Source organism: Agelaius tricolor, unplaced genomic scaffold (assembly GCF_023055355.1).
Source record: "Agelaius tricolor isolate 1412-34295 unplaced genomic scaffold, bAgeTri1.0.p SCAF_10, whole genome shotgun sequence".
NCBI lineage: Eukaryota > Metazoa > Chordata > Aves > Passeriformes > Icteridae > Agelaius > Agelaius tricolor.
Genome location: NW_027269270.1, coordinates 20,343,659 through 20,367,875, shown reverse-complemented (window position 1 = coordinate 20,367,875; position 24,217 = coordinate 20,343,659). Strand labels below are relative to the sequence as shown.

Genomic DNA, 24,217 nt, shown 5'->3' with positions numbered 1-24,217 from the left:
GGCTCTAACCCTGCCCAGAGGACACAGGCATGGACCTGGGAAGGACCTGGTTTAAGAAACTACACAACAGCAAAATAAACGTGTACAAATGTAGTGGAGTGTCCAACCAAGCCCCTGCAGCTCTAAGGCAGGCAGGGCCCTTGCCTGCAGCCAGCAGAAGACTCCCAGGCAGTGTGGGGGCCTGGACCCAAGTCAGTGTCACAGCAGAACTCCTGGTCATGTTCATGATGCTTTCTTGCTGCTCTGGGGCTTCTCAGTGCGGTGCTCCTTGCTCTCGCCCTCGTCCCCAGTCTGCTGCTGCAGCCACATGCTAGCATACACACCTCCCTTCTGCAGCAGCTCCTCATGCCTGTGAGGAGAACGGAGGGATGCAGAGTGCTGACCTGGCCCCAGAGCCAGGGAGGGGATTCCCTCCCCCAGCCCTCCCCTTGTGCTCACCTCCCTCGCTCCACAATGTGTCCATCCTTAAGCACCAGGATCTGGTCTGCACCTACCACAGTGGAGAGCCTGCAGGGAGAAGCAGGTGTTACCCTGACTTGGGTGGCAGAGGGTTCCTGAGGGTTTGCATGGTGCCAGGAGATGCAACCCCAGGGGCTCTCACCTCCTGAGCAGGGGGCACATCTGTGTCCCCCTCTTGTGGGATCTGGCCAGACCAGCCCTTTCCCCTTGTCCCTACCTGTGTGCAACAACGATGGTGGTGCGGTGGGCGCAGACCTTGGCCAGAGAAGCCTGGATGTTCCTCTCAGTCTCTGTGTCAAGTGCAGATGTGGCCTGCAAGGTGAGACACAACATGAGGAAGGGATAGAGGTTGTGTTGGCAGCTGCAGAGCTGGGTGAGGTTGGGCTGGGGCTGCTGCTGTTACCTCATCCAGCAGGATGATGTGGGGACCCTTCAGGATGGTGCGTGCGATGGCAACGCGCTGCTTCTCACCCCCGCTCAGCTTCAGTCCCCGCTCTCCCACCTGGGTGTTGTATCCTGCAGCCACAAGAACAGAAACATGATGTGCTGGTGCCCTCTGAAATGGAGATGAGGACCTGCTGCCCTGGGAGGTCCTGCTGTGACTACACAGCCACATGGTGGAGCCTCAGCTTATCCCTGCCCAGGGGCTGATCTAGCCCTGGAAAGAAGGCAGAAAAAGGCAAAGCAAGACACAAAGTCATGCAGGTCTCCCCATGGGAGATGTCACCCAAGGATAACTGTGAGGGCAGCTAGAAGGTCTTAGGGGAGCATGGGATGGCAGGAACTGCAGGGGTCTCACCATCAGGAAAAGAAAGGATACGGTCGTGGATGTCAGCAGCTCGGGCTGCCTCCTGTACCTCCTGGTCAGTGGCCAGGATCCGTCCATAGCGGATATTGTTGGCGATGGTGTCGTTGAAGAGCACCGTGTCCTGGGGCACCACCCCAATGTGAGCACGCAGCGAAGCCTGCTTCACCTGGGAGGCAGGGGAGAGGGCTCAAGCACACCCACACCAAATGCAAAGATCCCTCCAAAACCCAACCCTACCCTCAGCCATGAGCCCCATTCCTTGCAAGCTATGTGCTGTCAGCTGCATCTCCACTCTGCAATGGGGGGCCCTGACAGTGTCCTGGACCTTCCCAGGGAGCTGTGGTCAGTACCCAGCATTTCAGCCTGGGGTCCTGGAGTCGCACCATTCTGCCACTTCTGACACAGCCTGCAGAGGGGCTGTGGGGGCTGCATGCTCACCCCTGCCCTGGGGAGGTGCTGGTGCCTGCACTGAGCAGTGCTGCCCAGAGGCCCAGATGAGCTGGTGTGTCCTCCTTGGTTCTTGGAATCCCTTCCCCCTCACCTGGGAGATGTCCTGACCGTCAATGCGGATGCAGCCACCCTGTACATCGTAGAAGCGGAAGAGCAGACGGATGATAGTGCTCTTTCCAGAGCCCGAAGGTCCCACCTAGATACAAAGGAAAAGGGACTTAGAGATGGCCAATTCCCAGCTGCTGGAGGCCAGGGGAGGGACAGGAAAGGGCTGGTCCTGCTGGGGGCTGCCCTTCCCACCTTCATATTTTCCAGCTTCTCTGTCCCCATCCTTCCCTCCCACAGTGGACTCACAGTCCCACTCTCACCAGAGCCAGGGTCTGCCCAGGCATCACAGAAAAAGACACATCCTGCAGGATTTCCTTCCTGGAAGAGGGACATGGAGAGGGGCTCAGGGCCACTCCATGGCCCCACATCCCTGCAGCAGGTCCCAGCCTGTGCCCAGTACCCCATACCCATCTATGTAGCTGAAGTGCACGTTCTCAAACTCAATCTGCCCAGCCTCCAAGCGCAGGTCGCTGGCATTCACCACATCCTTCACCTGTCGAAGTAGGGGCTCAATCTCAGAGCCAGCCTAGGGCAAGACCACAGGCCCAGCAAGGGAGCAAGGTCCAGGAACGGTGGCACCCACCTCCTGCTCCTCATGGAAGAGCTCAAACATATTTTCCATGTCCACAAAGGAATTCTGGATCATCCTGAAGAGGGCAAAGACCAGAGCAAAGGGTTTGGGGAGCACATACCAACCCAGTCACCCATGGAGAGTGGGACACCAGGCACTTCCACACCTCCCAGCATTACCTATAGTAAGTCCCGAACCAGTTGAGTGGCGTGTAGAGCTGGATTATGTAGGTGCCAAAGAGGACAAAATCCCCCACCTGGAAGGGACAGGGTATAGGGGTCTGTAACCACCAGCCCCAGGGCCCCACCTCAGCAGAGGTCTGCACAGGCTGGCACCAGCCTTACCTGCAGCTTGTTTTCAGTGACAAAGTAGGCACAGAGAAGGGACCCCGCCAGCAGCCCAAGGCCAATGACCAGGTTCTGGGTCTGGTTGAGGAGGCCCAGCGAGGCACTGACCTTCCATTCTGAGACCTGGAAGAGACAAAGTCCTCTGGGATGCTGCTGCCTCCAAACCAGAGCAGTGGTGATCTCCATCATCCCCACAGGTGCCTGTGAGGTTTGGCTTGTTCCCCCTTGGTGCCCCTAAAGGTACTGAGCAGCCCGTACCTGGTACTTGACAATGGCATCATTAAAGCGGTTCACCTCATAGCTCTCTGCATTGTAGTACTTCACCTAGAGGAGCAGAGCTGGTATCAGCACCCAAGCCGTCCTCAGTGACCCCCCCCCAACTCCTACAGTACCGTCTCGAAATTGAGGAGCGAGTCCACGGCCCGGGACTTGGCCTCATTGTCCCGCGTGTTCATGTCCCGACGGTACTTGGTTCTCCACTCAGTGATGAAGATGGTCAGAGCTGTGGACAGGAGGAAGCTGCATTGCAAGGCTCCTGCCACCCCACAGCCTGGCAGCCCTGCACCCTGAGCCCCCCCACTCACTCAGGTACAGGCTCATACACACGAAGATGATGAGGCCAAACCAAGCGCTGAAGACCGAGGTGAAGTAAACTATGCTGATGACAATATCCGCAATGGTGGGGACAATGCTGAAGATGATGTAGCTGGGGGGTGGGAGGGGAAATGGGGCATCAGCCCAGCTCGGTGGGGCTGCCCAGCCAACCCCCCCACCCACCACAAGCACACTCTGACCTGAGCAGGCTGTTGATGCTGCTGGTGCCCCGGTCCACGCTACGCAGGACCTCACCAGTGCGACGCCCCAGGTGCCAGCGCAGGGACAGCCCATGCAGGTGGGCAAAGAGCTGCACCTGCACCTGCCTGTTGGTGAACTGCTGCACCCACACCCACAGGAAGGTGCGCAGGTTGCTCACAAAGCCAGTGGAGCCTGCAGGGCAACACTGAAAGGTCAACCAAGATCAGCCCCACTGGGGCGTGCAGAAGACTTCCAAAAGTCCAGCTGGGAAAGGGGGATTTGGGATGAAGCCCATTCACTCTCCCTAACCTGGGACCAGCCCAGGTTGCTGACTCCAAGAGAGCAGCAGTGATGGGGCATATGGGCTTCCCTGGCCACCCCAGAACTGGTATGATGTGCCCAATAGCATCTCTCATCAGTGCTCCATCCTTCCCAATGGTCCTTACCAGCACCTCCACCTTGCAGGAACTTCAGCCCCACATAGCTGCAGACAGTCCAGGCCAGGGTGTGCCAGGGAGCACCCACTGTCAGCTCATTCACTGTGGGAAGTGTGCCAAAGGTCAGGATAGAGGGACAGGGAGCATCCCAGGGTGCCAGTGGGAACCAGCCCCAGCAGCCAGTGCTGGACCCTGACCCCCTGGACTATGCTCCTGCCAAACCCCTGCAGCCCTCCAGGTCACCTCAACACCCCCCAGCACTTGGTGAGGCTGTGGTGAACCTCACACCCCAAGCTCCAGGTGCCTCACCAATGTTCTTGTAGTAGATGGGCACGAAGACGTTGATGGCCCGCTCCAGCCCCATGAGTGCCATGCAGAACAGCACCAGCCCCTGCAGCAGGTGGTTGCCCCTCGGCCACATGTACGGCACCAGCAGCCGCAGTTTCCTCCGGAAATCCTTCCAGGTGGAGGTGGTCCTGCTGCCATCAGTCAGGAGTGGCTGGGGGAGAGCAGACCAAGGAGTCATTGCCCTGGCACCCCAATCCAGCTGGCAATGGTCCTGGGCAACACCCCAAGAAAACCAGTCCCACTCCAGAATGCCCACTCCATCCTCTAAACAGGGCTGCATCAGCAAGCAGGGAGCTTGGGCAGCCCTAAACCTTGTCCTCCCACATCTCATGAAGATGCTGATCCCAGGGCAGCTGTATTTCCATTTTATCCCCAGCTCCTTCCTGGCCATATCCTCAAATTGCTTCAGTCCCAGGACTCACCTGGCTGTTTTCCACGTCCCGCTCCTCCTCATTGATTAGCAGCATGTAGGGCTTGTGGGGTAGCCCCGGGGCCTTCATGCCCAGGATGAAGAGCATGAATGTGCAGATGTAACGCAGCAGCCAGAAGCCAAACTGCACCTGAATGGAGAGTGAGAATTCAGCATCTCAGCTGGCCCTGAGTACAAGCCTGAGCATGGGATGGGTATGATCTGAGAGAGACAATGAGCAGAGCATGGGGATGGGGTGCAGTGTGCAAGGGGACACACCATGCAGCTCAGTGGGAGTCCCTGGTTGAGCACAGCACCCAGACAGCAGCACCCAGACTTCTTCCTTCCTTCCCATATTATCTGGCTCCATGCCCTCTGGCTCAAGGTGCACCTACTCTAAGGGGTACATGGGGGCAAAGGGCTGTGGAAATCAGGGAAACAGCCCTACTTCTGCACCTGGGTCTGGGCTGGGTAGAAGCAGGACAGGAGCTGGGTGGGAGCATGGAGAGATGTGTGATAACTGAGCTTGGGACTGAAACATGTGGCAGATGTGTGGGTGCAACCCAGAACTGTAAACACCCTGGGCATGGCAGTACATGCATACTCCAGTCCCACACCATGATGCTGCAGTCCCTCCCATCCCCAAAAGTGCCTCGCCCCCTTTCCCTGGCCACAGATCTCCAGCCCACCTTCTGGTTGGTGTCCTCCAGTGCCCACCACCACAGAGGGCTCCTCCAGCACACCAGGGTCAGGTTCTCAGCAGCAAAGGCCAGTGCCCAAAAGAGGAGGAGAACAGTGCCGTGGCCCCGTGTTCGGTCATGGGCCAGCACCCGAGTGTGCTCCAGCTGCAGGAGGGCAATGGCACAGCCCCAGCTGAGGGCCCAGAGGCAGGCATACAGCAACATATACCCATAGAGCTGTCTCAGCCCCACTCCTTGCCACAGCAGCCCACCAAAGGGCTGCAGGGCCAGGAATAGGGACAGCAGGACCTGGCCACGGTAGAGGTGAGAGCGGGGAATGTACTTGGGCTCCATGGCACGGCTGAAGCGGGCGTAGCAGGCATACTGCAGGGCACCCAGCAACAGGCAGATGCTCAGCAGCACAGATGGCACCAACGTGAAGAAGAAGCAGGGCTGGAAGCCTTGCTGGACCCAGGCCTGGGTGATGGAGTTGTTGCCCTCACAGTAGCCCCCCAGCACGGCCATCCTGGCAGGTCACCAGCTGTGGAGAGAAGAGAGCCCGAGACAAGGTTTCAGGATCGGCTGTGGTACCAGCTGCACAGAGGGACTCACAGTGGGATGGCATGGCTAAGCAGCAAGGGCCCTCACAGGGCAGGGGCAAGTACCGCTGGACATAGACACACATGACACGCTGCATGCAGCACACACAAGGCAGTGCATGCAAGCAGGGCCAGCTTTGCATGGCGATGGCCATGAGCACCACACCTGCTGTGTGCCCTGGACGGGGGCACAACATTAGACTGGGCCCTCCAGAGCCACCCGGGCCCCTGAGGATGCCCTCGGACACGAGAACAGCGGGAGCCGCAGGGACAGGAAGGCAGAGTGAAGCCGGGAACGGTCTCAAGTGGGAGGGAGCAACGGCGGTGATGCAGCGGCAGGGGCGCGGGTGGGCGAGCGGGCGGGGATGCGGAGGATGCTCGGGGAATCGCGGGGCCGTGCAGGAGAGAGGCAAGGGCAAGGACAGGGACGCATCAAGGAAAAACTCGCGGAGGGCGAGGCAGAGGCCGCGCCGGGTGAATGTCCGGGCGGTGCCGGCGCCGCTCAGGCCCGGCACAGGCGGCCGCGGCCCCGCCGCCGCTGTGTCTCATCGGCCGCCGTGTCGGCCCCGCCGCGCCCGCTCACCTGCCCTGGGCCGCCGGCCTTGGCCCCGTCCGGGCCCCGCGCCGCCGCCCGCCGCTGCCAGCCGGGTCCCGGCGCCGCTCCGCCCCGCCCCGCTCCCCGCCCCGCGCCAGCACCGCCGGCTCCTGCCGCCCGCCTCCTTCCCGGCACCGGCACCGGCACCCCTGCGGGTGTCCCTTCCCCGGGCCCCCGTGCCCAGCCCCGGGCGGCACGGACCTCCCCCGCAGCGCCGGGGATGGGGAGCGGTCGGTGCCGTGGGGCACACTCCCGGGCCGGTAAGCACGGAGGGTCTCCGCCTCCGACGTGAGACGCCCGCTCCCGCTTATCGCCGCCGCCAGCCCGGCCCTGCGGGGCCGCGATAGCCCCAGGAGCCCCTGCGGGGCCTCCACAGAGGTCAGGCAGGACGGGGCACTGCCCTCCCGGGGATAAATATAGCCCTTGCCTCCTCCCGGGAGCTCCCCGTGCCGCCGGAGCAGGCGGCTGGCTCCTCCCAGCCTTCTGCTGCCATCGCAAGGCAGGCGCAGGTGGGCTGCACGCTACCACAGAGCGAAGGGAGACTCGGACACAGGCAGGGATGATACACCCCATCTTTATTAGACGGCTATACAGCTGTACAGCGAGGGCACGGAGGTTTGATACTGCACTCCCCAGGGACCTCCGTGCCCGCACATCTCAGGAGGAGATGAGGAAGAGTGGCTCGCCATGCACATGGGACACTGACGACACAAGCAAAACATGCGGCAAAGACTCGGGCCTGCTATGCCTGGCCTCTCCCTCCTGCCAGCCCAGGGAAAGATCCAGTTTCCCCCTGCCCCAGGGCACTGCATTCAGCTATTCAGCTGTACAGACCAGCAGCAACTCCATTAAGAAGCCCAGACACAGTGTCCCATAGGCCCCGAGAGGGGAGGCAGCAGCCTGAACACCAAGAGAAGCCACTGGAAAATCTGGGTTCCTAGGAGATTTGCTTTCTGCTTTCTTTCACCAAGCCATGATAGTCCCAAGCTGAAGCTGCTGTGGAGTGGTTGCAGCCACTTCTCCATGGAAGGACCCCAGCAGTCCCCAGGTCCACAGAGCCCTGACCCCAGCACTGAAGAGCTGATCCCCACCCTGAGCTTGGCTTTAGAACACTCTGTTTGATCTCATACAGACCCCAGAGCAGTTGTAGCTCCAGCCCTGCTCAGCCCTCCCCATGGCAATAAGGAGCCTGCTACCCCAAAGAGCCTGCCCCTGTGCAAGCCCCCTGCCCTGCTCATGGCTACCCAGGTGCAGAAGCACTGGCACCAGCTGGCTTAGAGCTATCCCAGGCTCAAAGGGCAGAGGCCAATAACCCTGGCACGAGAAGAGGGATGGCCCTGGACTCCAGAGACAGCAGAGGAGGATGTGCAGTGCTTGCAGAGCGCATGACAAAAGCAAGCAGCCCCTGCCAGAGGCAAGGGGAATGGAAAGGAAGTGGTGGGCAGGAGTTAGCTGGGATGCAATTCCCCAGAAGCTGCAAAGAGAAAAGAGGGAAAACAGGAGGATGGTGGGAAGGTCTTGTCTGAGGCTATATTGCACAGCTAGGATCCTGATTCCCCACCACCATCCCAAGTCTGGGCTGAGGTGTGCCTCTCCTTTCTGGGTTCAGGATGCCCCTCCTTGCTCTGCCAGGCATGAGACAGCTGCATGGTCTCCACAGCAGCTGTCTGAAACCATGTTGTAAGCAAAAGGAAAGTTTCAGGAGGAAAGGAGGAGCTGGGAACCTCTGGGCAAGATTTGAGATGAACCAAACCCTTTGCCAGGGAAGAGGAAAGGCCCAGTTCCAGGAACAGCTGCATCAGGACAGAACCAATACAACAGCACCTGGGCATGGGGAAAAAGGCCTTTTTTGTGCCTGGAGAAAAGGAACCAACACACAGAGCACAAGACCTTCAGGGTGGGCTCTGAGTGGGCTATGAGCACTCTCGGAAGATGCCAGGCTGCTCCACACTGTGGGGTCTCTTTGGCACTGCAGGAGGGCCCACTAGTAGCCCACATCCCATAGGTGCCATACATGGGAGGATGCTGCTGCCCTGGCACGGAGGCATCACTCCAATGACCCTTTCTTGCATGCAGGGAATGGACCAGCTGTCATGAGTCAGGGAAGAGCTGCAGCATTCTGGATCGAATCAGAGCTCTTCCCACCAGCTCTACATCTCACCTGTACTCATACCAGCAGCAGCCACCAGGGCCCATTCCTCTGCAGGGTGCAGGGACAGAGGGCTGGGTGACTGCCCCACTGTTGTCCTGCTCTGGGCTGAGAGGCACAACACTGGTCCTCTCTGGGAGGACTAACGTGGTTCTAGGCACCTTCTCAGGGCTGCAGGCAGGGCAGTGTGGTGCTACAGGCTGAGCTCCCTCAGACCACCCTCAACAACTCCTGCCCTCATTTTGACAGCAGGTCCCAGCTTCGGGCGCACATCTGGATGGAGCTGATGCCATCTCCCATCCCTTTGAAGAGCAGCTGCTGCTGCTACCTCCAAAGCAGTCCACCAGCAGCTCCTCACTGCTGGTCCCGTCACATCAGTTTCCACAGGCTCTGCAGAGATCCTCCGACACGGACGGCACAGATGTGAACACAGACACAGCTATGTACTCACACACGCATTCACCCCACAAGTCAGAGTGGCGTTGACTTGACACATGGCTAGACACAAGGTGCCACAGCAAAGACGCTGGCCTGGCAAGTTTTGTCTCTTCAGCAATTGATGGCAACAAAATGTCCACTCAGTACAGGAGAAGAATCAAGCCCATGCCACATCCTGCTGTCCAGGTGGCTCCCAATCTGCAAGCCCCATGAGATCCCCAGTCTACCAGGCTATACCTGCAAGATAGAGAGACAATGTGGCACCTACTGGGACCAGCTGCCAGCACCCCAACCTGGCATCAGAGTACACCTTGCCCCTCTCAGCCACAGCCATCACCCTTACCTTGTGAATCTGTGGCGGAAGCTCATCCTCTGAGCTCTCCTCTGGCACAGGCTCTGGGTGCCTCGCTGACTGCCCGTCCTCGGCCCAGCCTCCCAGAGGAAGGCGGGAGAAATGTGATGGGGCTCTGTGCACTGTGCCTGGGTCTGCAAGAGAGGCAAGAAATTAGATTAGCTACCTGGAGGACTGCCAGTGTCTAGCCAGTCCATAAAGGACATGGGTTACAGAGCTCTGACCCAAACTCAGACCTCTGCCCTGGCTCCGTACCTGTGATGCCACCGTATCGGCGCTGGAAGCCAGTCTGCAGCGTGGCTGTCTCCTCGGCAGGCTGCCGTGGTGAGGAGAAGGGGTAGCTGGCAGAGCGGGGAATGGGGACGGGGCCACCCCGCTGAGTGTCCAGCTCTTCGTGGGCACTCTCCCCACTCTCGTCACTCTCCCGGCGGTGCCAAGTGTGCCGCTCGGGCTCCAGCTGGGCATGCTGCTTGTGCAACTGCAAGCCAAAACACGAGTGACTCAGCTGTGTGGGAGAAACCAGATGCCCAAACACACCCTCTCCGCAGTGCTGCATACACACTGGTTTTCTGGTGACAACGGACAGGGCAGCCCAGTCCTGCCTGCCTTGCTCCATGCCCCTCTGGCCAGCCCAGCTCTGGGTTGCTCACCTCGTGCATGTAGAGTGCATGAAGACTCATCTCAGTCGAGGCATACTCCGACAGGATCATGCTCTGCAGTTGACCCTCCCAGGCGCTGCTCCCCGAGCTCACGGTCCTTGCATCAGCACTGCCATGGAACACACCAGTAGTGTTTCCTGCCCAGGTGCCCCCACAATGCCCAGCCCCTCTCCACTCTAATGTCAGGCTCACAGAGATCTGCTCCTGAACTGGGTATGAACAGGCCCCTCTGCAGCATCTCCCAAAATACACAAGCCCTGCTATGGCACTGCCTCTTCCCTACACAAGGGTCTTTCACCACTGTACCTACAGGAGAACAATAGGACCCTGACACTATCCTTTGGGGCCAGCCTTAGCACCTGGCACCAGCACCTAGACCTGAGTCTAACTCTGCTTGTGAATGTCTCTCGCTGTCCAAACTGCAGAGATAAATGACACCATGCATCTAGGACAAGAGGATGGCATTTGGGCAAAGGGTAAAGGAATGTCCAAGGCTGCCCTTCTCCAGCCAGCAGCTTACCCAGAGGCTGTCATGGCACTGGCACCACGAGGCTGGGCTCCCTCTCCGTCCCTTCCCGATGCCTGGAAGCCACTGGAAGGCTGCTGGGCAGACTGGAGTGGGGAGAAGGAACGCAGAGCCGAGGCCACTTCTGAGAGATGGCGGGAAGCCTGTCCGTCCCGGTTCATGTGGAAGCCCAGTGCTGAGGAGCCTGCTATCACATTGGCAATCAGGCTGTGAGGCTGCAGAGTTCAAAGAGAAAGTGTCACTGTACTGTGCAGAGCTGGAGGACTGATCTCACCAGACACACAGAGCTGGGCTATCTTGGCCCCTCTCTCATCTCACAGGGCTCTAGGACAGCCTGTTACCTTCTCTAGAAACCCAGAAGTGTCCCAGATAGTGCTGATCTACCACATTTTCATCCTCAGATACATCCCAGGCAAGGGCAAAATTACCCAGAGGGCCTGACGATGAATTTCCCAGCATGTAGCAAGCACCCCAAGAACAACCCACATGCCCTGAGCCTGGGCACCTCTGACTCTGACTGCAGGGACTGGATGGAGCTGAAGAGGGCGTTTTCAGGGAGCACAGCCTGCTGAGCCAGGGCCACGCTGCTGTCCCGGTGCACCCGCTCCTTCAGGAAGCCGATGAAGGCTGTGCTCTCACGGGGTGGCTGCCACTTGGGGTTGGTGATGGCAAAGTGCATGAGGGATAGCTCCGTCTTGCCATCCTCAGCCTGCTGGTAAATGGAGGCCTCCGTCTTTCCTGCTGACATCCACTGTGGACAAGAGACAGGTAATGAGAGACAGGATCTGCTTTGCAACCCTGCCAGCCCTGGGAATCCTGCAATCATTCTGAGCAAAGCATGCAACACCCAGCCCATGCAAGGCCATGGCGCCCTATGTAGCAGATGCTACACCAGAAGTCCCCATGCTCATTCAGCCATCTCAGGAGAAGAAGCAACAAACACAGTTTGTTCCAACTCCATCTCAGAACATGAACTGCTGCAAGGGAACTGGGGAGCTAGGAACAGTCACACAGACAGGAACAATTAGAGTCAATAAATAACTCTTCTTAAAAGTTTCCTGCCACAATGAGTTCACTTCCTTCCTAGTTAATGACTGCGTCACTAGGAAGTCTTTCCCTAGGCAAGTAACCTAAATTCCAAGGCACAGAAAACAGATGGATCCCTTTTCCCTCCATCATAGATTTTTCATAATGGAAAATGCTTCCTATTTCCTCTAGACTGCTTCTCTCCAGAGCACAAGTAGGAGAGAAGTGGCCACACTTTCTAAATATCCACATTTCACTCTCCTGAGGACACAGAACCCTTGGCTGTGAAAACAGGCAATGACATCAAAGACATGACACAGCCTGATTCCCGAAGCATCTGGTCAATAATCACAGCTGGGCCACAAGAGCCTTCTGGAGCTGGTGACCAGTGGTGCCAAAGGCAGACACCCTACCAAGAGGTGGGTGGCTGGGCTGTGGGCTGCCAGGAGTGGCGAGTTTGGGCCTCTCGTGGGTCTTTAAGGAGCAGACATGCCGGTGGGCAGCACAGAACCTACCGCAGGGTGGCCGTGCTGGCGCACGTCCATCTGGGCAAAGGAGCAGGTGTCACCCACACCCACCACCTCCACGGTGAAGTTACGGAAGAAGTCAACAATGTCCAAGGACTTGGGCCGCAGGCAGATGATGAGGATCAAAGGGGTAATGATGGGACTCAGGAGCTCTTCCAGGATGAAGACCTGAGCACAGAAATGATGGGTTCAGCACAAACTTGAGGGTCAAAAAACCCCCAATCCTGAAACAGACCCCAGAGGTAGCCCTCCATCTTCTGGGGCAGGGTATCTCTGAGGATGCTGCCTTGTTCCTCTCTAAGCCCAGGAGCTGTTGAGCTCTCCAGCACCTTCTCTGTCCTGTGATGGGGGTAAGTCCCCATCTGCACAGTTAAGCCAAGCTCACCGCTTTGTACTGGAAGAGCTGGGCAAACTCGTCCCTGGTCTCGTAGCGGTGGGCGTTGCCCTGCCAGTGGTCAGGCATGTAGTGGATGTGTGCCAGGATAACTCGCAGCAGCTGCTCTGGGCAGAAGACCAGGTGCTGGTCAGGGATGAAAGACCTGCACGACAGAACAGGGAAATATCACAGCATTACACCTCAGTTCCTGAGAGATGTCATCTTGGGAGGGCAGGGTGACTGGCCCATATCACAGCTCTACCTGTAGCCTTCTGACCAGACCAGCCCCCCATACCATACAACCACTGCAGCCAGGATCACTACCTCTCCCCAGCCATGCCCCTCATCCACACAGATTCACATCCATTTGCAAGCAAAGAGCATGTCTACACGGATTGCTGCCAGCCCCACTGCTCCCTACAGCGCTGCCAGGAGCATGGGGGCAGCACAGACCCACCTCACCTGCACACGGTGATGCCCACCCCGAGCAGGGTGACCGTGGTCAGGACGTGCTCGACCGCAAGCACATCCTCATCATAGATGGTGAGAGCGATGAGCACAGCCAGGATGGAGCCAGCAAAGAAGGCCACGTTCTTGGCCACGATGGTGAGAAGCGGGGAGATAAAGCAGTTCATGTACTTGGAAGCTGGCTTGTACCCCTTGCTGAGGCGCGAGTGCAGTTCGTGATCCAGCTCGTTGAAGTGACGCAGGTAACAGCGGCCATAGAGAGACCAGCAGCGGGCACCCAGGCTGCCCGGCTCCCGCTTCAGGATCTCCGTGTAGCTGAAGAAAGCATAGAGGATCTGCCAGATGAGGATGAGGGGGCAGAGGAGGAAGTTAGCAATGCCAATCCAGAGGATGCGGGTGCTGAGCTTCTCAGCCAGCTCCAGGCGGTTCCCGGCCCGCTTGTATTCAGCCTTCAGGCTCCACTCATTCTCAAAGAGGGAGCCGGGACCCCAGAAGAAGATGAGCTCAAAGTTGTACTTGAGCCCACGCGTGTAGAAGACGGTGTCTCCCAGCAGGGGCAGGCGGAAGCGGATGGGCAGCAGTGACTTGTTCACCATGGCCACCATGTAGTTCTTGAAGCGGAGGATGCGGTGATAGATGTCCAGCTCTGTCAGCTCCTTCTTGTGGATGCAGATCTGGTGCTCCTTCTGGATCTGCACAATGCGGGCCTGCACCTCCTGCCAGGTGTAGTAGGGCAGGGTGGACTGGAAGGTGGACAAGCAGCAAGATTAGGAGCAAGAAGTAACCAGGGACAGAAGCCAGGTCCCAGCACACATCTCGGGGTGCTGACAAAGTGCATGCAACACCAGGGCGTGAGGCACCTTCTGGCACCTCTTCAGCCTGCAGCAGGCAAACCCCACACCTTGCCAAGGTGCCCTTTACCCCTAGATTAGCACAGATGACTGTTTCCCAGCCACGCATGCACCAGCTTCCTTGGAGGCATAAACACAGGTCCAGGCTTCCGTGGTTCCTCCCAGAGCTGCCATTTGGAGTCAGCAGGGAGAAACAAACATGGAAGGACTTAAGCAGCGTCCCAGAGGGAGCCCATGGAAAAACTGGGGACAATGCAAGCCTTTCAGCTCACCCCACCTTTCTCAAGATACTTTCTCTCTCCAAAGGATGTGCACATGCCTTTTCATGTTGTTCATCAGAGCAAGGACTCTGGACTAGGCTGTCTATGCAAGCCTCAAACCCCATCTGTAACACACTGATCTGCTGTGTGACCTTCACAACTAAGTAGCTCCAAGCCTTCTAAATAAACAAGGAAGCTGAGGTTGTTCACATCCCAGGGAGGTACGAGGATATCCTCACTTATGCTGCCTCTGTGGAAGGCATCACAGAAAAGGCCACCACTGAAGAACACACATATTGGGAGGCATATGGCAGAGGCACGCGCCAGCAGGCGGAGAGGCAGACTGAGCACAGAGAGGTTAACACAGAATAAACTGGCTGCTGGAGAAGAGGCTGAAAGGAGATCATGTGCCTATGGAGGAAGAGTGCTCAGTCTGACTGAGAAGAGGAGAGGCATGAAGGCAAGTTGCAACCACCAGCAAATGCCTCCCATGGCCCTTGGCGGCCTCGCATGCAGCCCTGGCTCAGTGACTTACCATGGGGATCTTCAGGGCATTGATGTAGAAAGAGTGAATCTCCCAGTAGCAGCAGATATTGTAGATAAATTTGACGAGTCGGTGGATCCAGAAAACCCCAGCTATCACCAGGATGCAGATGAGGAAGCTGTTTGCCTGGATTCTGTAAGCAAGAAGAGGCAAGTAGTGGGACACAGGCCCAGACAGGAGCCCTGAGTATGTAGGAAAACAAGAGCAGTGGCTAACATGCCCTCCACTGCCCCTACCTTGCACTGCAGACATTTGGAGGCAGGAAGGCATCTGGCAGAGTCACCTTAATGGGCTCAGTGGGATGCTGGCTGTGATTTAATGCTTTGTTGGCAAAGAGGATGTCATAATCAACACAGCTGATAAGAAAGGTGGTGAATGCCACCACAAAGATGAACTGCCTGTGAAAAAAGAGAAGTGTTGTGAGGGAATCACCCTTCTGCTCCACCACAAAACGTGAAGCAGCCAGGGTCATATGCCACAGAGATGCAATGCCACAGCCATGGCAGCAGGAATGTTCACAGGCAACAGTTCCTCAAAGTGAAATGCGGGTTTGGGGCATGGAAGACCCTGATGAAGGGAAGACAGGACAATTATGAAAGGAGCCCTTCCACCTACACAGCTGCAAGTGCTTGGCAAGTGCCTGTGGCTGTTCCCCAGCAGCCATAACAGAGGGGAACCTGCACTTACATGAGCTCAAAGATCTCTCCGATGAGCATGCAAGTGAAGCCATTCTTCTGATGCAGGTTATAGACGTGAAAGCCACAGTCAAGAAAAACAGCATGGAGACTCCTTTCTGATGAAGGATGAAGAGGGTTCCGTCCCACTGATTTCCATAGCTCCTCAGCCAAGTCTCCCTTCACCACCAAGAAAAAATCTCTCCCACCCCTACTCATCAGCAAGTTGGCTCCCCAGTGCAGGAAAACACACTCTGCCCAGGTAAAGCACAGGTGGGGTAGAGGGACTTGGCTTCGTTCATGCTCCTTCCTTCCTGCACTCAATACCCACAGAGCAGAAACTCAGCCTGCACTCAGGCTGCACAACGGTGCATAGGGCAGGGCAGGCTAGAGCAGGACAAGACAGAGACAGACAAAATGCATTTATTGGCACCTGCACCTGCTCCTGCCCCCAGCAATGCGGTCAGCATAATTAACACCATTTCACAAGGCAAGCAGCCCTGCTGTGTCACCGAGGGTGTCACCTATTAGTGGGTCACCCTTTGCCCAGTTATCAGGCACTGAAGGTCCTGTGAACCAAGTAGATAAATCAAACGGGTTTCTGCTTTCCCTCCCCATGGGCCTCAAGATTCCTTGGCACCAGGCTGATTACTCTCTTCCGTGCTGTCCTTGAAGGTCCCAGGCATCTGGCCAACCCAACAGAGGTGATGACCCCATCACAGAAGAGGGAGTATTAACAGCACCCAGAGCACTATCCACAAAATCAAGGAGTTACAAATTCTAAGTGGGAACTTGTATCCCAGCTGCTGGTGGACAATGAGACCCAGGACCCCTCAGCAGCCAGGGATACCCCCACTGTCATCTGCTTCCAATGAGGACTAAGTGAATGACTCAAATTCCTTTATGTGATTTTTGAGACTACATTATGATCATTGATACAGCAAACCATATATTAAGATATGTCCTGATCTGTAAAGAGTCCAGCTGATTAGAAACCACGAAGTAAGAGATACTATAAAATTCTGTTCTATGCTACTTATAAAATTGTACTACACTGATTCTGCCTACAGAAATCCTGTACTACCCTCACTGTAAATGCCACGCTAGCAATAAAATTCTGTTAAGAATATAACACATTAACTGTAACGACAACAGTATCATCGTCACTTTCCCAAGGATTCCTAGAAGCACATGTAAGACCCTGTGTCAAGTGACAGCGTCCCAAGGCATGGGGGGTTCTGTCAGCCCCTCTGGAGCTGTGTACTGTCCTACAGGAGTGGCTGACACTAGCCAAGCTCCAAGTTACACAAAGCTCTGTGTTTTCCCTGTACTTAGAGCCGGGAGGAGGGGGATACATCCCGCCTGACCCTCGCCCTGCAAAAGGATATGCGAGAGAAGAACAGGTCGAGGTTCTCGATGTGATGCCACGGAGCTGAAGGAAGAAGCAGCACAGGGTGAGGGGTCCTGAGCACACCCACCCCTGGTGTTGTCACCAGCACAACCTACCCCTTCCCCGCTGCCCCTGGAACCCGAGGCCCCACACAGCCCCGCAGCCGCCACTCTAGCTCCCCTTGGAGGAGGGGAGATATCCAGCCTCTCCCCGGTGCCCCCGGCCTCTTCCGCACCCCGCCGCCGGCCAGGCCCCAACCCCCGGTGCCATCGCTCACACTTGGCGCCCTCGGGGACGTGGACGAGCAGGTCGCCACCGCCGGGGGGAGACTCGGTGGAGGAGCTCTCCAGGCGCTGGTACTGCGTCTCGAAGTGGGCCATGGCGGGGCCCAGCGCCGCCGCCACCGGCGCGGCCCGGCCCGGCCCGGCCCGCTCGGCCCCGCCCGCGACTGGCGGGCACGGCGCCCAATGGCGAGCGGGGGGTGGGACGCGGCAGCCAATGGGCGCGCGGGATGTGACGAGCGGCGCTTCCGGGCCCGGCGGCGGCGGCGGCCGCGCGTGAGCGGCGGGGCGGGCACGGGGGAGCGGCCCCGGGGGTGACGGGGGTGCGGCGGCCCGGGGCTGACGCGGATAGGCGGCTTGGGGAAGGGGGATCGCGCACGGGCGCCGGGCGTGGTGCGGGATTGTCCCGAACACAGAGCTTGCACCGGGGCAGAGCGGCGGGCCCGCGGGGCCAGTGTCGGGGCGGTCACTGGTTCTCGACGGGCCCGTTCCTGAGACGCTGTCCCGTGCCTGGAAGCAGTAGCCATGCCGGAGAGCTGGTCGGTGTTTGAGGCCGCCCAGGACCCTGAACTCCTGCACGGGCTGAGCCTGGTCACCGGAGTTGCTGCGGATGCGGGTGCTGCCCAGCCGGCTCCTGCGAGCCACGGTGCGTGGGGCTCCGCGGGAACGGCGGGAGGGAGGTTATCTAAGCTCGTGTCTGCCACAGATTTGTGTTCCGTCCCCAACTCAGCTTGGGCGATCACCCTGGAGCTTGGCCATGGGAGCTACCTGGTGGGTGGGTAAATCGACTTTTGGTGACACCCCAAAGTCCCCGAAGCTCTTTCAACCATAGGTTTCTTTGGGTTGGCTGAGGAGGGACCGAGGAGGCTCCACTCCTTGCAGGGCTGCCTGTGCACAGCCCTCCCTTGTTCTTCCAGAGAAACCTGCAGCAGCCAGCTGTGAGGAGAAGCCCCATGGGGTCGCCGAGGTGCCAGAGAGGATGTGTTGCTTGACCTGCGGGCAGGTGTTTGGGAGCCGGGAGGAGCAGGTGAGCAGGGCTGAGCAGTATGGAGTGGGAGTGGGGCTGGCATGAGTGGTGGGATCCTGCTGTGGAAGCTCAGCCCCAGCATGGTGCAGCCCAGTGCTGGCTGTTTCCCCATTGCTCACAACCTATTGGGATCTGGCACTCAAACCTCGTATGTTATCAATTAAAGGCATCATTTACTGGAAGTAAAGGGTAAGTGCAGCAGAGGCCTTGTACTTGTTCAGGTTAATTGTTTCATGGGTAACTCCTTAAAATACTGTGATTTTCCAGTCAGGACTGCTGAAGGAGCCCGCCATCAGTTTAGTGGTTGGGGTCTGTCACCTCATGCCCTTTGGTGGTGATGGCTTTCATGGACCACCAGGATGCTGCCAGCTCATGCTTTTCTTGCTCCACAGACTGAGCACTACCGTCTTGACTGGCACCGCTTCAATCTGAAGCAGCGACTCCTGGGGCGCCGGACGCTGCCTGAAGAAGTGTTTGAGGAGAAAACCCGCACAGGTGAGAAGCTGGATTGTCTGCATTGGAGCCCAGGGGCTGTCAGGAACCTCACTGGGGTTTTTCTGTACAGGGATGAAGCCCTCTGCTACTGCAGGATTCCTTTATTCTGTCCCTGCGGGGTATTCTCAGGGTCCAGCACTGCTCCTGAGCTGTTAGGATTTGTTATAGACAGAAGGGGGTGTTTTAACTGAGCCCCTGCCTAAGCATGTCTGGGGATCTAGAGCTCCAAACTGCTATCTCCCCGGGTCACAGCCTGTTTGTGATATATAGGGTTATTTGACAGAACATTTCTGGGGTCATGTGCGCTCTGAAAGTGCCCTTGAAGTCACCTAGAGAGTTTTGGGGAGGCTGTTCAATAATCTTTGCCTTATTTCACTGCATCTTTCTTTTCCTTGCAGGTGATGTTTCCAGCATCTCAGGATCTGACTCAGATAGCTCTGATGTGAGCAGTGAGTCGGAGTTGCTGCCCTCTGTCAGTGACACTGGCCAGACCCCCCAGATTCCCCGCTCCCACAAAGTGCTGCTCCGCAATGCCAAGGGCCAGCTCATCTCTGCCTACCGCTGTGTGCTGCTCACTGGGAAGGCAAGTCACAGCCCAGCTGTTTGGGAGAGGGAGTCCAGAAAAGGTGGGGGGCACTTGGGCGTAGATGTCTCTCTGACATCTCTACCTCCTGTGGTAGGAAGGGTGGACTCTGGTGCCAGGTCAGAGCCCCAGACTTGTTGGTGGCCTGTTATTTGGCTCTGGGGTGCTCCCAAAAACCTGCTTCTGGTGCTAGCAGAGAGGCTGGTCTCTGTCCTGGGGACAGCAGGAGGTAAGGAGGTAACACCATGGGTACTAACAAGTGTGTCTGTGTATCAGGGTGACATTGAGGAGCCGGTGGAGCTGACAGCATCACTGCAGAGCCTCAGTGCAAGCACATGCTGGGTTGTGTTGATGATGGGTGGCGGGCACTTCGCAGGAGCAGTGTTCCGGGGGTGAGTACAGCGGGACTGTCCCTCTGAGCACAGTCAGCTGCAGCTGCTTTTGCATGTTAATGCCACGCACACTAAGCTCTGTGGCTTATGCCTGCCCCTCTCCACAGCCTGCAGGTGCAGGAGCACAAGACCTTCCACCGGTACACGGTGCGAGCACGGCGGGGCACAGCGCAGGGCCTTCGGGACGCCCAGACCCCGGGCTCAGCCCCCAGATCCGCTGGGGCCTCCCTGCGCCGCTACAACGAGGCTGCTCTGCTCAAGGTGAGGGTGCACTTGGCAGGGAGTGCTCCTGCTGCCTCTGCCAGGCTGCTGCTGGGGGCCATGGCAGGGGCGGTGGGCTCTGGAAAAGGGGCAGGGCTCAACTGAGGCTACTGTCTTCTGGATTTGTCCCCGCTCCAGAGCTACATTTGCCCATATAGTGTGCTCAGGATCCCATAAAGCTTCTCCTTTCTCCCCAGGATATTCAGGACCTCCTGGCAGCCTGGGCACAGCACCTGAGTGAAGCTCAGCGCATCTTCCTCCGGGCGCCTCATCACAACCGTGCGCTGCTCTTCGGTGGCAGGAGCCCACCCCTCACCCGAGGGGACCCTCGCATCTGCCACATCCCCCTCAGCACCCGCAGGGCCACCCTGCGAGAGGTGCTGCGAGTCCACGCCACGCTGGCCAGCCTGCAGGTGTATGGTGAGTTGGGCCAGCCCTTGTGCCTGTGGGTCAGGGCAGGTGGGGTGACGTGGTCCCTCGTGCATTAGGGGACACTACCCTGTGGGGTGGAGGTGCTAGCTCTTCAGCCCTCAGACCCTGGAGACATGGGGTGCTCCCTGTCCCCAGGTAGTGACAGGAGCACCCTTGCTGCCCAGGGAAGGACACGCCACTGGAGGACATCATTGGGTCCCCCAGGAAGGTCTGGCAGAAGAGGCAGCAGAAGGCAGAGGTGCATCCCCCGCAGGAGGACACAACTGGTGAGTTGAACCATGCAGGGAGACATGACTCTGAGCAAGCAGGAGGGGTTTGATGTTATGGCATGGGCATGGGCCAGATTTGCAGCTTCAGAGTGTGGCTGGACAGGAGAAAGACAGGCTGTTCTTGGCTCAGAGCCCCGAATTCTGTGTGTGGAGCCCTATCCCCAGTCTTATCACCCTCCTCAGCCCCAGAGGAGGAGGAGGAAGAGGAGGAAGAAAGCCCTGCAGGAGAACTGGAGACTGTGGAAGTGACACTGGGGACCTTGGACCTCCGGGAGTTCGAAGTGATGCCCAAGCGAAACCGCAAAAGGAGGAAGAAGAGGGACAAGAAGGTGGAGAAAGGTGAGGGGAAGAACTGGCAGGGACAGTGTAGGAAGGCCATGGCTGGGATGCAGGCTGACTCTGACCCTCTTCCTCACGTGCTGCCTGTGCAGGGCCGTGTGCTAAAGAGACTGGTGGGCAGCCTGGCTTGGAGGCAGTGACAGAGCTTCAGGGGGAGGCTGAGGCTGGGCTGCTTCCCTGGAGCAATGGAGGTAAGTGGTGTTGGGAGCTGTGTTGGCTGGATGCCTGCCCCATTTACTGGTGGCTTTTCAGTGGGGTGAAGAGCACATTGTCATGCAGATACCCAGAACAGCTGGGTCTGAGAAGTCTTTAGTGCAGTTGCAGTCATGTGCTTTCGAGTGAGCTGTGTGTTTGGAGCCAAGGGGACCAGGCAGCACCTGGCTAAGCCAGGTGTGTTGGGGGCATTAGAGTGGGTCTTACTGCAGGAGGAGACTTGGCTGCTGACAACAGTGCCTAGCAATGCCATAGCACATGGCCACAGACTCTGAAGGTGCTGGAGATCCTGCAGTGCCCAAATCCAGCTAGCAAGCTGAGGCATTGTGTGTATTCCCTGGCCAGACCAGAGTGCTGCTTTGCCCAATCTGCCCATCACACTCCCCTCCTGTTCTTCCCTCACAGGAGACCCTCAGACCCAGCTCTGCGATGCTCTGTTCACTGCCTGCAAGACAGGGGATGTGCAGACACTGCGGCACTTCCTGGGAGTGCCAGAGAATGGGGGCCTGCCAGAGCACAGTGAGGATGGGCAGTCTCTGGATATGGCCCGCTCCCTGCTGAACCAGCCCGTGGACGAGCAGGGCTCCACCCTGCTTCACGTGGCAGCTCAGGCTGGCAGGGCTGAGGCTGTGTGTCTGCTGCTGCAGGCAGGAGCGGACCCTGCCCTCAGGTATGGCTGCAGGGCACCCAGTGGTTCATAACTCCAGCTGTGAGAGTCCAGCAACTCACTCCTGTCTCAGCCACAAGAAACTGGTGCCACTCTTGTCCTGGGACAGCCAGTACTGGTCTCTGTGACCTGGGATGTCTGGGGTTTTTATGGGAGGGCTAGGAGCTGAACCACCCTTCTCTCTGCCTGCCTGGTCTGGCATGGCAGCAGGGGGCACTGCCTCAAGGTGCACCCAGCTTTATTGGTGGGCTGTTCCACCAAGGGCCAGGATGAGACAAAAGCCCCATGCAGGGGCTTTGAGAGGCAAGGAGGACTTGGAGGATTCTGGTATAGGGATAAGGAACTTTCCCCTCCTTGGCTGTGATATTGTGGCCTGCAGTACACGCTGCTCATCTCTGGGGGATCTCTGGGCTCACAGCCCAGTGGGATGCAAACAGTGAGATGGCAGTGTGAGCAAGCTGGTCTCCCTTGTCTCACAGGGACAGGCAGGAGAGGACTCCATACTGCACCTCTGCTGACAGACGGACCCGCAATGCCTTCCGCAAGTTCATGGTGGCCCATCCAGACAAGTACGACTACAGCCGTGCCAAGGTGGGGCCTGCCCGCTGCCCTCACCCACAGGGGAGCCCCAGAGCAAAGCTCTCCCTTCCCACTCGTGCATTGCCCCGGCTCAGTGGGAGATGCTGCCTGCCCTCAGGTGCCAGGGCCCCTGACACAGGAGATGGAGGCCAAGAAGCTGGAGAAGAAGCGGGCACAGAAAGCCCAGCGGAAGCAACGGGAGCAAGCACAGTGGGAGGAGCAGCACCGCCGGGAGCAGGAGCAGGAAAGGAAGCAGTGGTTTGCAGCCCTGTCTGACAGGGAGAAGGTGAGGATTGGGAAGGGGATCCAGCCCAGAGGGGGCGGTGCTGATGTGGTGGGCTCTGGGCACAGCAGCTCCCAGGGCTGCAGGGGCTGAGCTGTCTCTGCTCCCCAGAGGGCACTGGCTGCTGAGAGGAGGTTGGCTGCACAGCTGCAGGACACCAGCACGACTCCTGCCAACATCAGGTAACCATCCCAGCAGCATGGCTCTGAAGACAAATCCTCCCATGTCAGTACAGCTGTTCCCTGTCTTTCTTGCTCCAGTCCTCATTTCCAGTCCAAAGCTATTCCTGACCACTCAATTCCCACTAGTGCTTGGGTAAAAGTTTCCTCCCTCTCTTGCCCCGCTCCCCTGAAATATTTTGCTAAGGATGACTTGGTCCACTTCCAGCCAGATCTGCAGCAAGCCAACGCCCCAGCCACTCCTGTGTCCCTGTTTACTTTCCTCTGCCACCCCACCAGGTTTGTTGGTAGCCAGCATTCCCCATGCTTAGCGGGGCAGGGGCTTTACAACCTTTATAGGGCCAAGCCCCTAAATGTGGTATTCACACCTAAATGTTCATTCTGCCTCAAAGTACCTCACATCACGCTCTGGCAGACCATGTCCCCCAGGGAGTATGTCCTGGCCAGGCCACGGGGTGAGCACATCAGCCCTGTGGGACCAGAGGAGCCCCAGCTCCCTCAGGCTGCAGGTGTCTTGTGTCACAGTCCAGACAGGGAATCCTTTCCGCTACTAACTCTTTTACAAGCGTCCCCTTTGCTCAGGGCCAGCTCTGCTCTTTCCTGCAGCCGCTGCTGGCAGTGTGGAGAGTCCCTGTTGGGACGGATCCCCTTCCACTACCTCGACTTCTCCTTCTGCTCCACGGCCTGCCTGCAAACACACCGCCGGGCCCAGGCTGGCCACACCTAACGCTGGAGGCTGCTGCCACCTGCCAAGGACCACTGTGGTGGGGATGTGGCTGAGCACTGGCTGTGCAGCAAGGGAGAGCCTGTGCAGCAGCAATGGTCAGAGGGACTGAGCTGGCCATGTCACTCTCTGGGCATGAATATCCCTCTGGGTGGTGACTCTGGCAAAGTTAATAACTGAGAGGTCTCCATGTGCCAGTGTGAGGGGCTGGGACTGTTTGGTGGCCTGGCTTCAGCCAGGGGTCCTGCTGCCAGCTTTTCTCATGGCTACCTCACAGGTTGCTATCTGTAGGTGTAAGGACAGATCCTGACACATACAGACCCTGCAGCCCTGAGCTACCTCCAGCCATGCCTGTGGACACCATCAAGGCTGTGCTTTTACCTGTCCTCTCCTGGCTGCCATCAGCATCTCAGCCATCATGTTAGCAGCTACTTCCTCTGCCTACATTGTCAATAAAGAGGTGCCTTGACCCCCTGGCCATGGGGGAATCAGCATGGTCACTGGAACTATTTGGGATGAGTGTGGCATTGACATGCACATCAAGCTCAGTCCTGGGTCCCTTACTCCTTAACACAGGCCCTACCTGCCCCCAGAGGTCTGTGCCACTTTCCTTAGCCCCTGTGCTTCCCCAGCCCCAGTGAGAGGCA

The 24,217-nt window shown here is 58.0% G+C and overlaps 3 protein-coding genes across 5 annotated transcripts; 1 reads left to right on the top strand and 2 right to left on the bottom strand.

Annotated features, from left to right (window-relative positions):
• Positions 1–75: 75 nt before the first annotated feature.
• On the bottom strand, positions 76–6,790 carry ABCB6 (ATP binding cassette subfamily B member 6 (LAN blood group)). Of its 3 annotated transcripts, XM_071435114.1 has the most exons (20): positions 6,595–6,783; positions 5,422–5,953; positions 4,746–4,883; positions 4,285–4,474; positions 3,985–4,077; positions 3,538–3,730; positions 3,328–3,449; positions 3,136–3,245; positions 3,002–3,067; positions 2,741–2,866; positions 2,576–2,652; positions 2,409–2,472; positions 2,233–2,318; positions 2,086–2,143; positions 1,809–1,913; positions 1,259–1,433; positions 863–975; positions 677–771; positions 439–507; positions 76–349 (listed from the first exon to the last, which is right to left on the bottom strand). In XM_071435114.1, exons 2-20 carry the CDS (start codon positions 5,935–5,937, stop codon positions 223–225), a joined length of 2,523 nt encoding a protein of 840 aa, XP_071291215.1. In that variant the 5' UTR covers positions 5,938–5,953; positions 6,595–6,783; the 3' UTR covers positions 76–222. The 3 variants fall into 3 exon arrangements, 2 of the variants coding, with proteins under 2 accessions (XP_071291215.1, XP_071291216.1); XM_071435115.1 differs by lacking the exons at positions 3,328–3,449; positions 3,538–3,730; XR_011680391.1 differs by lacking the exons at positions 76–349; positions 439–507 and having other exon boundaries at positions 1,317–1,433; positions 6,595–6,790.
• Positions 6,791–7,164: 374 nt separating this feature from the next.
• ATG9A (autophagy related 9A) lies at positions 7,165–17,304 on the bottom strand. The gene is made up of 14 exons (XM_071435113.1): positions 17,124–17,304; positions 16,846–16,888; positions 15,470–15,535; positions 15,019–15,180; positions 14,774–14,915; positions 13,122–13,870; positions 12,669–12,822; positions 12,272–12,451; positions 11,236–11,481; positions 10,725–10,945; positions 10,196–10,313; positions 9,801–10,023; positions 9,537–9,679; positions 7,165–9,430 (listed from the first exon to the last, which is right to left on the bottom strand). Exons 1-14 carry the CDS (start codon positions 17,224–17,226, stop codon positions 9,425–9,427), a joined length of 2,556 nt encoding a protein of 851 aa, XP_071291214.1. The 5' UTR covers positions 17,227–17,304; the 3' UTR covers positions 7,165–9,424.
• A 108-nt stretch (positions 17,305–17,412) lies between these two features.
• On the top strand, positions 17,413–24,076 carry ANKZF1 (ankyrin repeat and zinc finger peptidyl tRNA hydrolase 1). The gene is made up of 15 exons (XM_071435117.1): positions 17,413–17,773; positions 18,045–18,154; positions 18,547–18,649; positions 19,048–19,232; positions 19,509–19,624; positions 19,732–19,885; positions 20,083–20,305; positions 20,482–20,583; positions 20,770–20,925; positions 21,018–21,116; positions 21,544–21,808; positions 22,285–22,396; positions 22,503–22,670; positions 22,779–22,849; positions 23,453–24,076. The coding sequence occupies exons 1-15, from the start codon at positions 17,653–17,655 to the stop codon at positions 23,571–23,573; spliced, it is 2,106 nt and encodes a 701-aa protein (XP_071291218.1). The 5' UTR covers positions 17,413–17,652; the 3' UTR covers positions 23,574–24,076.
• Positions 24,077–24,217: the final 141 nt, after the last annotated feature.

What these genes read in the sequence shown, in the direction of transcription:
- ABCB6 (XM_071435114.1), bottom strand. Translation starts at nt 5,937, where the DNA reads ATGGCCGTGCTGGGGGGCTACTGTGAGGGCAACAACTCCATCACCCAG. An exon ending in GTGTATGAGCCTGTACCTGA is followed by an intron (nt 3,246 to 3,327) that starts GTGAGTGGGGGG and finishes TCCTGTCCACAG; the next exon opens with CTCTGACCATCTTCATCACT. An exon ending in ATGCCATTGTCAAGTACCAG is followed by an intron (nt 2,867 to 3,001) that starts GTACGGGCTGCT and finishes TGTCTCTTCCAG; the next exon opens with GTCTCAGAATGGAAGGTCAG.
- ATG9A (XM_071435113.1), bottom strand. Translation starts at nt 17,226, where the DNA reads ATGGCCCACTTCGAGACGCAGTACCAGCGCCTGGAGAGCTCCTCCACC. An exon ending in CCAAATGTCTGCAGTGCAAG is followed by an intron (nt 14,916 to 15,018) that starts GTAGGGGCAGTG and finishes TCTTGCTTACAG; the next exon opens with AATCCAGGCAAACAGCTTCC. An exon ending in AGTGCCATGACAGCCTCTGG is followed by an intron (nt 10,314 to 10,724) that starts GTAAGCTGCTGG and finishes GTTCCATGGCAG; the next exon opens with TGCTGATGCAAGGACCGTGA.
- ANKZF1 (XM_071435117.1), top strand. Translation starts at nt 17,653, where the DNA reads ATGCCGGAGAGCTGGTCGGTGTTTGAGGCCGCCCAGGACCCTGAACTC. An exon ending in GCAGGAGCAGTGTTCCGGGG is followed by an intron (nt 19,625 to 19,731) that starts GTGAGTACAGCG and finishes CCCTCTCCACAG; the next exon opens with CCTGCAGGTGCAGGAGCACA. An exon ending in ACGAGGCTGCTCTGCTCAAG is followed by an intron (nt 19,886 to 20,082) that starts GTGAGGGTGCAC and finishes CTTTCTCCCCAG; the next exon opens with GATATTCAGGACCTCCTGGC.